This window comes from Staurois parvus, unplaced genomic scaffold (assembly GCF_062004578.1).
Source record: "Staurois parvus isolate SC_StPar_1 unplaced genomic scaffold, SC_StPar_1.0 ptg000055l, whole genome shotgun sequence".
Taxonomy (NCBI): domain Eukaryota; kingdom Metazoa; phylum Chordata; class Amphibia; order Anura; family Ranidae; genus Staurois; species Staurois parvus.
In genome coordinates this window covers 98,782-114,731 of record NW_028317851.1, presented here as the reverse complement: position 1 = coordinate 114,731, position 15,950 = coordinate 98,782, and the positions used below count along the sequence as shown (strand labels likewise).

The window sequence follows — 15,950 nt, the reverse complement described above, 5'->3', positions numbered from 1 at the left end:
ATTTTTTTTTATTGGATGTATGTCACAGCAGAAAGTAAAAAATCAAATTTCTTAAAATTTTCAGACTTTTTAATTTCTATAATAAAAGTTAAATACCCAGTGGTGATCAAATACCACTAAAAGAGATGTATGTGTGAAAAAAATGATATAAATGTAATTTGGGTACAGTGTTGCATGACCGTGCAGTTGCCAATTAAAGTAGCACAGTGCTGAATAGCAAAAAAATGGCCTGGTCACAAATGGAGTAAAATCTTCTAGAACTTTAGTGGTTAATGACATTTCGGATATACAGTGCAAGCGAAATGTCCTTCAGTGTAAGTTTACCCCTTTCGAGTCTCATTCCGTTTAAATTCCTAAAACTGAACTCCAGAGAAATGAAAAATCCTCCCTTGCAGTGAGACGTCACTGCAAGGGTCAAATATTTTAGGTTTGTCCCTGAAAAAGCATTCATATACCTAATACCTCACTCCTCCTCCTGGGCTGGTTCACACTAGATGCAGTCCAAAAAACGCATGGACAATGTATAACAGATTCCAATGGCTCTAGCTAACACCAGTGCAGTGTGTTCCAGTGCAGTCAACAAAAGTAGAACATGCTGCATTTTTTTCTGAATGGAACACATCTGGAAAGTTGCAAAAAGCATCAAAAATGCACTGGAACACTTGTCTTCAATTGAAATGAAAAAAAAGAAAAAAAGAAAAATGCACTGGAACGCATGGTGTCAAGACAGTGCTTGTGCGCAAATGTTTTCTGAACCCTGAAAAAAAACCTGGTTGATCCTACTGTTCACTGTCCATCCCTCCTTGTCTGTCAAGCTGGAGCCTGAGATTGCGCAGACCAGCTGTTGACATCTACTGAGCATGGTCCAGTTTCAGTTCCCTTCAAAGCTGTTGATTTCTCATTTTATTTTTAATCTGTGCAGCCCATGTGACTAGAGAGTCACACATTTGGGAGTATACATAGTGGTAAATTACACCGCCCCCCCCCCCCCTTCTCTCTTCCTCCATGTTCTCATTACTAAACACTATGGAGGTGGGATATAGGATGCTGATTGGTGAAGGCTTTACCACCTTGTTAGACCCAGCACATAGACACCACAGACATAGGCTGAAGGGGCGTGGCAGGGCCTGTGATTGGCAGAACCTCCTCCGGATCTCTTTACAGTGTTAAGAAAGTAAATTCTATTTTCAGTCCATTTAACCCCCCCCCATGATATTGCAAAAAAAAAAAAAAGAACAAACATTAGTTTTGAAGTAAAGATGAAGCTTTAACTACTGGCTGCCCACAGCAAATGTACTATGGGCGGCAGCTGCTGGCTAGGCAACGTACCCGTATGTCACGCTATTTTTCCGGGTTTTCTGTCAGGAACGCGCGCCCCCTAACCAGTGTTGTAATTGGACACAGCACGTGTTTGTCAGCAGGTTTCAGCCAATGATTTTTGGCTGCATACCTATTGATTGGCTGTGGCAAACCACAGCACAGAATTCTGTGTTTACAAACACACAGAACTCTGTACACAGACAGCGATCTGGCTGTTTCTTCTCCCTGAAATCAAAACACTTTGTTGCTATTATTTATTTTTATTCTCTACTCTGAAAGCTTTTTTTTTTTTTTTTAATGTCATGTGACCAGCATAGCATCAGCACCAGGGGCGGATTGACACCTCATGGGGCCCCCGGTCAATAGGGGATCATGGGGCCCCTGTGTCCTTGCCCAAACTCAAAAAAGCCTATGAAAAAGGTACCAGGGGCATCTCATGCGGCCCTCTACTGACCCCGAGCCCTCGTTTCCAAATGGTCAGTCTGCCCCTGATCAGCACTGTGTAGACACGGATTCATACAGCACTAGAAGTACTAGAATACTAGAAGTTCCTACCTCAGAACTTTCCCTGAAGACAGGCAAGACCTGGGAAACACCATGTGATCTCTTAACAGCAATTATTATTATTTTATTACAGGCATTTTTGTAGTGCCATCCATTTACCCAGTATATATATGAATGGGAGTTAGGGACCTTAGATTGTCCGCCCCTTGATGGTTAGGGACTGATGTGAATGTACAATATATATAAAGCACTGTATAAATTGGCAGCACGTTATAAGTACCTGAAATAAATATATATATTTTTTTAAAATTACATTCACATCAGTCCCTAACCCTCAAGGAGCGTACAAATAAATAAGGTCATCAGATAAATTTTTTAAGTGAAATTAAATGGAATGGCGTGATCTTTGTACATAAATAGAAGGGATGATGGAACCCAAACTCGGTATGTTTAGTATCACTTAAAATGGGGCCAGTCACTAAACTGTTCTCCTTTATATGAACCAATCTATTTTAGGGATCCTTTACACCAGCTGCGTTGTTAAACACAGTACAAAGTAGATAATGTAATAAATAATAATCAGCAGAAAGGCCACTTTAATGGGACTTACAAAAAAAAAAACAAAAAAAAAACAAAAACACACAACTGTTTGCGTTGTCCCCTAGCTATCAAATACTCCCTTTTGTTGGCTTTGGTCAAATTATTGCCAGGCTGTACACAGTTTGCGTTGGATACATTTGTATTCTTTCAGACACTAAAGTGAGATCCAGTGTGTTTGCAACAAAGAAAAAAACATAGTATCAATATGTTGGAGTTTAGCCCTGATCATTCTGACATATCGTGGGTTCTTTACAATATTGAAGGCCTCTCTGGTATCACAATAGTTACATTCTCAAGCAATCCTTCAGAAGAGCTCCTCATTAAAACACCATGATACACCCAGCAACTGAACTGTACAGACGTGAGCCCATTCCAGGGACTGTTCAGCACCATGGACAGCGACACCATCCATAAGACTGCATGGCAGGGTGTACTCATCATGTCATTCCACAACACACTTCAAACTGTCATGTCCTACTCTGGTGGGGGGAGATTTACTAAAACTGGAGCATTCAGAATCTGGTGTAGCTGTACATGGTATCCAATCAGCTTCTAACTTCAGCTTGTTCAATTAAGCTTTAGCAATAAAGCCTGGAAGCTGATTGGTTTCTATGCAGAGCTGAACCAGATTTTGCGCTCCCCAGCTTTAATAAATAACCCCCATAATGTCCCTTACACAGGTAGTGCAATCAGCTCCAGCTCTGAGCTGGAATAGGCCGATGTTCAGTGCTGAATTATACAATATTCCAATAGAATGATCTTTCATACAGCACTATAATACACAGTAGAAAAATAGATATATACACACATGCTAATACAAATGGCATGATGGACAGATATATAAAAATAAATAATGGACGCTCTGTTATTACAAACAAGATACATAGATATTGGGACACTCAGATAAAGAAAAGACATGCTCCTGCCTACCACCGGCCCATGTATATATAACTGAGTTAGGGACTTTAGAATGTAAGCTCCTTAAGGACAGGGACCGTTGTGGATATACAATATATATATGTAAAGCACTGAGTAATTGACAGCACTATATAAGTACCTGTAATAATAATAATAATAATACACATGTATGCATGGATCCTGGATAGATAGATAGATAGATAGATAGATAGATAGATAGATAGATAGATAGATACCCTGTTGATGCATACAAGATATTAGGACAGTCATGGCTCTTTCACATCAGAATTATATCACTTTTCAGAGGGCGGTATAGCAGTGGCTGGCAGGCATCCATGAGGTGCTACTGCCACCTCTCGAATGTCTGTTTTTTTTTTTTCTTTTTACTTTTATTTTTGAAATTGCCAGAATTTTAAACTGCAGGACCACATCACAACTGCGTGCAAAGTGTTCAACCTGCAGCTGCGGTGAGGCCCCAAGGAACTCAATAGGTGAGTATGACAGGCGGTGCCACCTGTCAAACTGCACCCTAAGTTAAAAATGCTGCTACCATGCCATGTGTACATCCCTTTCTGGCCGTATTGTTACAGTTTTGGGGGTGTTAAAACTGCATCTCAGGCTCAATTGCCTGTTTTTACCACTTTTCAGCTGCCATGTGAATAGCCCTATGATAAAGAAAGAGAACACATATGTACCATAGATATTGAGACTGGTAGGCAGAGATAGATAGATAGATAGATAGATAGATAGATAGATAGATAGATAGATAGATAGATAGATAGATACTGTAGATAGATAGAGAGATAGAGAGATAGATAGATTTTGTATTCATAGATCCTGTTGATACATATAGGATAAAGATAGGGGCGGATAAAGAAAGGCGATACATACTGTACGTATACATAGATCCTGTTGATGCAGATACATACATGCACTATACCATGTATTAACTTTGGACAATCATTAGCTGTGTAACTAAATATTTCAGAGCTCAGGAGGACGACACTTGTGCAGGTGTTTGCTGCTTTTCACATCCGGACCATGAATAAAATATACAACACAGTCACATGTATGACATTTCTACATGAATCTTACAGCCAGCATGGTCTAGTTTCAAGGTCATAGCGAGTCTATAAATCACGGCAGATATGGGTCATTTATTAAAGTGCCTTTTTTTTTTTTTTTGCCCAGACACTGAGACTTGGGTTATAGGCACTGCACCATCTGCACAGTCTAATGACCAGAACAGTGAACGCGCTAGAGGAGATTGCAGAACTCTAATGTATCAAAAATAGAATGTCAAGCAACAAAATGCAACACTCAAAAAAAAAAAAAAACACAAGAGAATCACATCAATATAATTTAAAACAAAAGCACATAAAAACCAGACAAGGATGCCACCTTCTTCAGTTCACCTTCTGAGACAATAAAGTGCCGCATCATCACCTCACAGAACTTTATAGTGTATTTCCACTGCACAATCACATTATATTTGCTACATGCTCCTATTCACAAAGCAGAACTGAAAAATAAATATATAAAAAACAAATACAAATTGCTGTTCACCTTTTTACTTCTAACTAGCTTTCCCCTTTTACGCAATGTTCAGGAGGGGGTGTGGAGGTATGCTTACCATAATTAAGCTTGTCTGTACAGTGCTGGAAGAACTCATTATCAGTTGTAAACTAGATGGGCACACTTTCTTTCCTGGACTAAATGTACATATCTGTTTAGTCATATCCAACTCTTGACAATTCTATGGGCTAGCTCTCTAGGCACCATGTCTAACACACTGGAGAGCCTTTTCTATATAATTTTCTAGGCAATTTTTTTGAGGTAGGTCTCCAAGTCTTTACTCAATTCTAATTGCTTGGGGTTGGCACTGGCATGAAGACTGTGATAACACATATGCATGGCCAGTTTGTACATACATGCCAGGTGCTATTTGAGCACTAAACCTACTGGAATGTCTACGGAGTGTGAGAGCAAACCAGAGTACCCAGAGAAAACCAAGGTGAACTCAGGGAGAACATGCAAACTCCATGCAGATTGAAACCATGCAGACATTCTAACTAAGGACCCCAGTGCTGCATAACATAAGTGCAAACCACTAAGCCACCATGCCTCCCTTGTCTGCCCCAACAAAGGGTTAAAAAACTGCCCTTAGTCTGCCACCTAAAGTGGTTAAGCACTTCTTCCTTGCAGCACTGGGATCCTTGATTAAATTCCAAACAGGACACTAGTTGTATGAAGTTTCGGCCTTCTCCCTATACTTGTGTAGGTCTCCTCCCACCATCCAAAGACATGCTGGCAAGTGAACTGGCTCCTATACAAAACATTGGCCCTAGTATTTAGGGACTTTGGAGCTTCATTTGGGCAGGGACTAATGTGAATTTACAGTAAGTAAAGTGCTACGTAAAATGATGGCAGTATATAAATATCTGTAATAAATAAATAAATTGTACATAGTATAGCTATTCTAAACACATGCGTCCAATGTATAAACCCGATCCAGAGAAAAAGCTAAAAAGGTAAATAATATATATGGATATAACCACTGAAAGGGAAATAATAAATAGTGAAATAAATACTGAAAGGGACATAATAAATACTAAGTAATAACACAAATATATAATGAAAGAGTTCTCAAACGTGGCTTCAAAAGGTGCGTGATCTTCCAAATCAGTAGAACCCATACAATCCAGATTAGTAAACCTCATCTACACACAAACACACATGCAATCCAGAACCTCTCCATCCACACATGGACAATCCAGATTGGTGAAGCCCATGTTTTTACACATATACTGTCCAGATTGGTAGACCCCATCCATCCACACGGACAATCAAGTCAGGGCCAATGGACCCCATCCAGCTACACAAACAATCCACACTGGTGGACCCCATCCATTCACACACAGATTATCCATACTGGTGGACCCCATTCATTCCACATAGACAATCCATATCAATGGACCTTATCCATCCACAAGGACAACCCAGATCCAAAGAGCCCATATATCACCACAAAAAATGTTCCATATCGGTGGCCTTCATCCCTCCATAGTACAATCCATATCAGTAGACCATATTCAGCCACACATGTACAGTCCAGATTGGTAGACCCCATCCATCCACACAAGACAATCCAGATTGGTAATCCCCCTCCATCCATGGACAATCCATATTGGTGGCCTCCATCCACACACATGTATAATTCATATTGGTAGACCTCCTTCATTCACAGATTAACAATCCCTAATGGTGGTCCCCATCCCTCCACAAAAATATAGTGGACTTCATCCTTTGACACAGACAACCCTGATCAGTAGACCCCATCCATCACCACAGGTACCATCCAGATAGCTGGAATGTTTTAATTTATCCACAGACAATCCATATCAGTGGTCCCCATCCCTCCACACATGTAGAATCCATACTGGTGCCCCCATCACTCCCCGCACGCACAATCCACACTGGTGCCCTCATCCCTCCGCACACGTCCAATCCACACTGGTGCCCCCCATCCCTCCGCACACGTACAGTCCACACTGGTGCCCCCATCCCTCCGCACACGTACAGTCCACACTGGTGCCCCCATCCCTCTGCACACGTACAGTCCACACTGGTGGCCTCCATCCCTCCGCAAACGTACAGTCCACACTGGTGGCCTCCATCCCTCCGCACACGTACAGTCCACACTGGTGCCCCCATCCCTCCGCACACGTACAGTCCACACTGGTGCCCCCATCCCTCTGCACACGTACAGTCCACACTGGTGGCCTCCATCCCTCCGCAAACGTACAGTCCACACTGGTGCCCCCATCCCTCCGCACACGTACAGTCCACACTGGTACCCCCATCCCTCTGCACACGTACAGTCCACACTGGTGGCCTCCATCCCTCCGCAAACGTACAGTCCACACTGGTGGCCTCCATCCCTCCGCACACGTACAGTCCACACTGGTGGCCTCCATCCCTCCGCACACGTACAGTCCACACTGGTGGCCTCCATCCCTCCGCACATGTACAGTCCACACTGGTGGCCTCCATCCCTCCGCACACGTACAGTCCACACTGGTGGCCTCCATCCCTCCGCACACGTACAGTCCACACTGGTGGCCTCCATCCTTCCGCACAAGTACCGTCCACACTGCTGGCCTCCATCCCTCCGCACAAGTACCGTCCACACTGGTGGCCTCCATCCCTCCGCACACGTTCAGTCCACACTGGTGGCCTCCATCCCTCCGCACACGTTCAGTCCACACTGGTGGCCTCCATCCCTCCGCACACGTTCAGTCCATACTGGTTGCCTCCATCCCTCCGCACACATTCAGTCCACACTGGTGGCCTCCATCCCTCCGCACACGTTCAGTCCACACTGGTGGCCTCCATCCCTCCGCACACGTTCAGTCCATACTGGTTGCCTCCATCCCTCCGCACACGTTCAGTCCATACTGGTTGCCTCCATCCTTCTGCACATGTTCAGTCCATACTGGTGGCCTCCATCCCTCCGCACACATTCAGTCCATACTGGTGGCCTCTATCCCTCCGCACACATTCAGTCCATACTGGTGGCCTCCATCCCTCCGCACTCGTCCAGTCCATACTGGTGGCCTCCATCCCTCCGCACTCGTCCAGTCCATACTGGTGGCCTCCATCCCTCCGCACTCGTCCAGTCCATACTGGTGGCCTCAATCCCTCCGCACACGTCCAATCCATACTAGTGGCCTCCATCCCTCCACACACGTCCAATCCATACTAGTGGCCTACATCCCTCCACACACATCCAATTCATACTGGTGGCCTCCATCCCTCCACACATGTCCAATCCATACTGGTGGCATCCATCCCTCCACACACATACTATCCATAGTGGTGGCCTCCATCCCTCCACACACATACTATCCATACTGGTGGCCTCCATCCCTCCACACATGTCCAATCCATACTGGTGGTCTCCATCCCTCCACACATGTCCAATCCATACTGGTGGTCTCCATCCCTCCACACACATACTATCCATAATGGTGGCCTCCATTCCTCCACACACACTATCCACCAGGGGCGGACTAACAACTTATAGGGCCCCCGGGCAATAGGGGATCATGGGGCCCCTGTATCCTTGCCCAAACTCAAAAAAGCCTATGAAAAAGGTACCAGGGGCATCTCATGGGGCCCCCTACTGACCCTGGGCCCTCGAGCAGTGCCCGAGTCTCCAAATGGTCAGTCCGCCCCTGCTATCCACACTGGTGGCCTCCATCCCTTCACACACCTACTATCCACACTGGTGGCCTCCATCCCTTCACACACCTACTATCCACACTGGTGGCCTCCATCCCTTCACACACCTACTATCCACACTGGTGGCCTCCATCCCTTCACACACCTACTATCCACACTGGTGGCCTCCATCCCTTCACACACCTACTATCCACACTGGTGGCCTCCATCCCTTCACACACCTACTATCCACACTGGTGGCCTCCATCCCTTCACACACATACTATCCACACTGGTGGCCTCCATCCCTTCACACACATACTATCCACACTGGTGGCCTCCATCCCTTCACACACATACTATCCACACTGGTGGCCTCCATCCCTTCACACACATACTATCCACACTGGTGGCCTCCATCCCTTCACACACATACTATCCACACTGGTGGCCCCCTTCCCTCCACACTATGCATATTGTTGGATCTCATCTAAGTACAGTCCAGATTTAGAGAGCCCAGCCATCCACACATGTATAATCCAGACTGTTAGACCTCATTTATCCACATTTTTGGATCCCATCCATCCACACAAGTAGAACCTTGCTAGACCCCATCCAGCCACACATAGACAATCCAGATTGGTGGACTCACTACTTGTGGCATGTACCACCCCAGAGGAACCAGACAATTGGAGGAGGATGGTCGGAGTGACCCGACAATTGGAGGAGGATGGTCGGAGTGATCCGACAATTGGAGGAGGATGGTCGGAGTGACCCGACAATTGGAGGAGGATGGTAGTCGGAGGAAGGGGGGGGGGGTGTTAACCCTTTCTTTACCTGAAGTCACTATAGGGGTGTATGATCCAGACCCCGGCCGTTTTAACCCTCTCCTGCTCCTTCTCCACCGCCTTCTGGCTCCCGAACATGCGGAGGGAGAATTTGTTGACCCCGGGCTGGAGGAAAGAGCTGAACTGTCTCTGCATGAAGCCATACTGCCGGCCGGCTCCCTCTGCATCCTCGAAGCCGACGCCGGGCTCCTCTCCGTCCCCCTTGAAGCACACCGAGTTGCCGTGCTCCTTGACGCTGGAGCTGCTGGCCGTCAGACTTTTCTCCGCTTTGCCCGGGAAGACGTTGTTGCCCTCGTCCCGGCTGTTGCTGGAGGAGTTGAGTTTGCTCTCCATGCTGGGAGGAAGGAAGGAGCGGGGGGGAGATGTAGAGAGAAGCGGATCGGGCTCAGCTCCTGCTCTCCTCCTCTGCTGCTCTCATCTGATGCCCTTCAGGAGCTCAGCCTTCTCCTCTGCTGCGGCTGCTGTGCGGAGCCCGGCTCTCGCGGCGCTGCGTCGGCTGCTCTCTGCCGCCATCTACTGCACCGAAGCCGCAACGCCGCCGTCCTCTCCTCCCCGGCGTGTGAATACCTGGTGACATTGAGAACAGACCTTGAAAAACGCCGCCGTGTGCAGGAGAGGAGGGCCCCCAAATGTCAGCACGGTGGGGGATGGGGGGCCCCATCTACATCATGGGGGGCTGGGGACAACATACAGGGGGTGGGGTACAATATACAGGGGGGGGGGAGACTGATTATAGTATACAGGGGGGATGGCTGTAATGTAGAGGGGGAGGAAAATATACAGAGGGGTCTGGGTTCAATATAAAGGGTATGCTATATACAGGGGGATCTAGATAAAAATACAGGTGGGGGGGGTCTGGATAAAATATAGAGGGGGATCTAGATAAAATATAGGGGCGGGGGTTCTGCATAACTATGGGGGGACCAGGATAAAACATGCAAGGGGGATCTAGATAAAAAATACAGGTGTGTGTGTGTGTGTGTGTGTGGGGGGGGGGGGGGGGGTCTGGATAAAATATAGAGGGGGATCTAGATAAAACATAGGGGAGGGGGTTCTAAACTATAGGGGGGCCTGGATAAAACATGCAAGGGGGATCTAGATAAAATGTATAAGTGGTGGGGTCTGGATAAAATCTATAGGTGGTGGGGTCTGGATAAAACATGTAGGGGGGTTCTAAATAAAATGTACAGGGCGATCTGGATAAAACATGCAGGGGGATCTGGATAATATGTGCAGGGGGATCTGGATAAAAGGGGTCTGGATAAAATATACAGGGAGGTCTTGATAAAACATGCAGGGGGGGGGGGGTTCTGGATAAAATGTACAGGTGGTGGGGTCTAGTAAAACATGCAGGGGGATCTGGATAAAATGTACAGGGGGGTCTGGATAAAATAATATACAGGGAGGTCTTGATAAAACATACGGGGGGGTTCTGGATAAAATGTACAGGGGATCTGGACAAAATGTACAGGTGGTGGGGTCTGGATAAAACATGCAGGGGGATCTGGATAAAAGGGGGGTCTGGATAAAATATACAGGGAGGTCTTGATAAAACATGCGGGGGGGGGGGGGGTTCTGGATAAAATGTACAGGTGGTGGGGTCTGGACAAAACATGCAGGGGGATCTGGATAAAGTGTGCATGGGGATCTAGATATTATATACAGGGAGGACTGAATAATATTTACAGGGGTTGTGGTGGGTTCTAGATAAAATATACTGTGGGTTTGGGTAAGATTTATGGGGAAGGGTTTGAATAAAATATACAGAGGAATCTGACTAAAACATGGGGGGGGGGGGTCTGGATAAAATGTCCAGGGATATCTGGATAAAATGTACATTGCGGAGGTTGCTACTGTACTGGAGAGTGTGGCATGGGTTTTCAAGACTTCACTGTGGGAGGGGTGGCTTCCAACTGCCATAGGGTTGTTGTATGCTTGATTTTATGCTGTTGCCTGCCCATACCCTGGAAAAATGATTCACAGGAAAAGGCCAAAGCAGTCCAAGAGGCTTTGAAATGGGTCTTCCACCAAATGTTGTGTGGCCCCACAGTATCTAGTTGGGTCCCTCTTGCCAGCTGCAAATATTTCCACCCAGTTTGCATTTCTATCCCTGCCCATATTTGCTTGTCTTGGGCAAGGAAGGTTTTACAAGGAAGAAACTGTAAGAAATAGATTATTAAAAATTGTAAATATTTAAATAAAATGTATAAAACCACTTGAGCTCTGGAAGGTTTTATCCCTGTCATGACCAGGCCATTTTTTGCTATTTAGCACTGCGCTACTTTGACTGGTAATTGTTCAGTCATGCAACACTGTGCCCAAATGAAATTTATAGCATTTTTTTTACACAAATAAAGTTTTCTTTTGGTGATATTTGATGATTACCACTGGGTTTTTTTTATTTTATATATGAAAAAAAATTTTTCTACTTTCTGTTATAAAATATATCCAATACAAAAATCAAATTTCTTCATAAATTTAGGCCAAAATGTATTTTGCTACATGTCTTTGGTAAAAAAAAATCCCATTAAGTGTAAATTAATTAGTTTATGTGAAAGTTGTACAGTCTACAAACTAGTGGTGCACCGAAATTAAAAGTCTGCTGCCAAAACCAAAAATCAGGATGCACTGAAACCAAAACTGACACAGAAAGATGTTTTTTTTTTTTATTTACTTTAATTAATGTAGCTAGTGTTTTTTCATTGAAGTTAATGGAAAGCAATTCTGCATTGAAGTCAATGGGAAATGATTTTGCTTTGAAGTCTGTAGGACACGATTTTGCACTGAAGTCAGTGGGAGGTGTTTTTGCATTTAAGTCTTTGGGATGGGATTTTGCATTGAAGTCAGCAGGACGCGATTTTGCATTAAATTCACTAGGGGGAGTTTTTGCATTGAAGTCTATTGGATGCGATTCTGCATTGAACTCCATGGGACGCGATTATGCATTGAAGTCAATGGGACACAACTTTGCATTAAAGTCTATGGGATGCGACTGTGCATTTAAGTCTATGGGACATGACTTTGTATTAAAGACTGTGGGACGCAACTTTGCATTAATCACTTCGGCAGATAGCCGAATGACAGCTTCACTGTGGCCGTCCAGTTCTGGGAGGGCGTCATATGATGTCCTCCCAGAACTCACCTTCCCACGCACCCCCGGGGGGCGTGCACCTGGCGATCTCCGTGATTGCTGTGTACTACGGACACAGCTGATCACATGATGTGGTAAAGGCCACGTGATCAGTCCAATGACACAGCAGATCACCGGTAAATGCAGTTGCCGGTTATTGGCTGCACTTTGTCAGAGGATGGATCGGCACCGATCATCAGGTCACTGATGATCAGTGCCCAGCAGTGGCGCCCATCTGTGCCACCCACCTGTGCCCAGAAGTGCCACCCATCAGTGCCACCCATCCGTGCCCAGCAGTGCCACCCACCTGTGCCCAGCAGTGCCACCCATCAGTGCCCAGCAGTGCCACCCATCAGTGCCACCAGTCAATGTCGTTGGTGCTACCCATCAGTGCCCATCAGTGCTGCCTATCAGTGCCCATCATTGCATATCAGTGCCACCTATCAGTGCCGCCTATTTGTGCCCATCATTGTTGCATATCAGTGCCACCTATCAGTGCCCATTAGTGCTGCCTATTAGTGCCCATCAATGCTGCCTATAGTACAGCCTCATCAACGCACATCAGTGAAGGAGAAAAATTACTTGTTTGCAAAATTTTATAATAGAATCAAAAAAAACCTTTTTATTTCTAAATTTTTGCTCTTTTTTTGTTTATAGTGCAAAAAATAAATCACCCAGTGGTGAGTACATACCACCAAAAGAAAGCTCTATTTGTTTGAAAAAAAAATATAAAAATGTCATATGGGTGTAGTGTTGCATGACCGCGCAATTGTCATTCAAAGTGCGACATCGCTGAAAGCTGAAAATTGGCCTGGGCACAAAGGAGATAAAAGTGCCTGGTAGGCAAGTGGTTAAAGTAGCTAGGAGGTTTTTTGTATTGAAGTCTATGGGATGCAGCATGCCATTATGAACACCTTTTTTTTTCTATCAATAAAACGCCGATAACCCTATTCAGCCTATAATTTTCGGCAGCCGACATATCAGTGCATCCTTACTACAAACTATAGTATATATACAGTATTTGAAAATTGATCAATCCTGATGTACTGACAACCTCTCTCATTTCTTTAGGTCCTTAAATTGCCAGGACAGTACAAATACCACCCCCTTCCCCCTCATGTCCCCTTTTTGGAAAGTAGACAGTCCAGGGTATTTAGCAAGAGGAACGGCAAGTTTTTTTAAGTTGAAATTTTTTGTCATAATTTATTTGGTAAATGAAGAAAATAAAAAAAGTATTTTTTCACAATTTTTTTGTTTTTTAGATACTGTCACCAGTGCAGTACAGTGTCATCATATGATTGGTGTGGTGGTGATCAGGGACACTGACTGGTGACAGTATGTTAAAAAAAAATATATATATTTGATTTTTTAAAACATTTTTATTATTTTTAACACTAGTTTTTTACAATTTTATAACATCTTGTCATCAGAGTAGTTCAGTGTCACCAAGTGATATAGTACTACTCTGGTGGAGGGGTGATCAGGAATTTATTTATTTTTTTACTCTGCTATTGCTTATACAATGAAGATCAATGTTTCAGCTGCCATGAATGGGTTAACCATTCTTAAACAGCTCGCTTTTGGTTGCAATCTGTGATTGGCTTCAGTTAATCACATGGTACAGATAGCTAGGTACCATGTGATTGCTGTGGGCCAATCACACATCACAACCAAAAGCCAGCTGTTCATAAATGGAAAGTCATTCATGACAGGTTGTCAGGTGGGCACATTGGTTACAGGAGGGGCTCGCTGCGCGCTCCTAACCCGAAGCAGCCACAATTATGTAAATGTATGTCATTGTGCCTGCATGTTCCGCCCCAGCACAGTATATTTACTCTGGCGGAACAGCAAATGGAGTAAAAGGTTACGGCAGCTGGAAATATGTTACCCTGGGGTTGCCCAGGCTAAGAATTTACCCCTAAATACCCCAAAAGATTTGCAGTGAAGGTTTTCTTGAGTGATCAAAATTTTCTGTAGCAATTCTTCACCTAGTATGATTCAGGGGCGCATTTATCTTTCCTTATTCTAGTGTGACATGCCAGTTATACCCAACAACTCCTGACAGCATGGCCCAGCAACACAGACACATTACGTTCCACATGTGGAGGGCAGGCATGGCCTTTTGAGCAAAATAATGGTAGATAGGCACCTGTCATTGTGGTTTAACCATGAACTCACATAAAAAAGCATATAAAAGTGCCTCGATGCCACTTGCCATCCTGGTTTAAATGAGTCTGAAAGTTATAGACCCTTTTTGGAGAGCTTTGCTTCTGATAAAACAGATTGAAAATGTTCCCAGTATGTCCTCCTACTGAATGCTCTATTTCTCCTCAAGAGGGGATTTTCCCATTCTATTTGTGCTGCAGGGATTCCTTTGTCATTGTTATTCATTTGTTGTATCTTTTTTCTCTTGAGTTTATGTTATGCTGTCCAGATTATATGGCAACTTTTTTTGGTCATTATTACAAACTTTTTCTACATGTTTTCACTGTGGTGGTTGGTGTTTGTCTTCCTGATGGGGAAGTCATATATTGGCATGTCCGACATGGAAAGGGTCCCTCATTACAGTGGGGGACCTATATTTGTGTCCTTGTAGAGTAGTGGGGTACGTTTTCTTCTCCCTTGCTCTCATGCACTTTATGTGCAGTCCAGATTATTTTCGTGTCGGCGGCAGTCTCCAACATGGTGCCCGTCTAGTCTCTGGAAGTGCGTCATTCCGGGGCCAGATGTGACATCAATGCACAGAGCACAGTCGATCTTGTGCAGTTGAGATGAACGCTGGGGACCACACGATGGGCGCCATTTTCCTCTCCAGCAGACATGATCTGCACATGGGAAGACATACACATCACATCCACTTTGGAACGTATAAAAGGCCACTATTGGCATTATCAAATACAGCTTTCAGCATCTAGTTTGATCCTGGGAACCACATATATTGTGCCCGCCACTGACCCCTTGGAGGGTTGTGGTCTGAACAAGACAAAGCTCTTAATATTCAACTTGAACACTATTACATTGTTATGTAGTTTATGGTGTGTTAAGTGTGAACAATTATGTTTTATATTTATTTCAAAAATAGTTTTTAAATTATATAGCTCATATATCTAGTATATTTCATTGTTGTTATTGATAATATAATACTAAGTATGGGGAAATATGTAATTACCCTAGATATACACTTCAATCCATGTGTCCATTAAAAGGAAACATATTACCATGATCGTCATAGTTTTTTAGTTTTACAGATTTATATACACTCGGTGTCTTGTTGTAATTTTAAGATATTGTTATACATAGCGTTACATATATATAGATTTTGTTATAACAGTGCTTGTGATGTGGCACCTGTGGTCCTTGCACATCAAATGATGGCCTCAGTTATGGAGGAAATTTACCTTCTAAAC

General features: G+C 44.4%; 1 protein-coding gene across 1 annotated transcript in view; it reads right to left on the bottom strand.

Moving 5' to 3' along the window:
• Positions 1 to 9,953, bottom strand: part of LOC149470023 (potassium/sodium hyperpolarization-activated cyclic nucleotide-gated channel 1-like) — a gene marked incomplete at its 3' end in the record, with an annotated part of 261,363 nt that extends 251,410 nt beyond the window's left edge. The window contains exon 1 of the mRNA XM_089668097.1: positions 9,403 to 9,953. Within this exon, the coding sequence (XP_089524223.1) occupies positions 9,403 to 9,746 (344 nt within the window). The remainder of the gene's footprint in view (positions 1 to 9,402) is intronic.
• Positions 9,954 to 15,950: the final 5,997 nt, after the last annotated feature.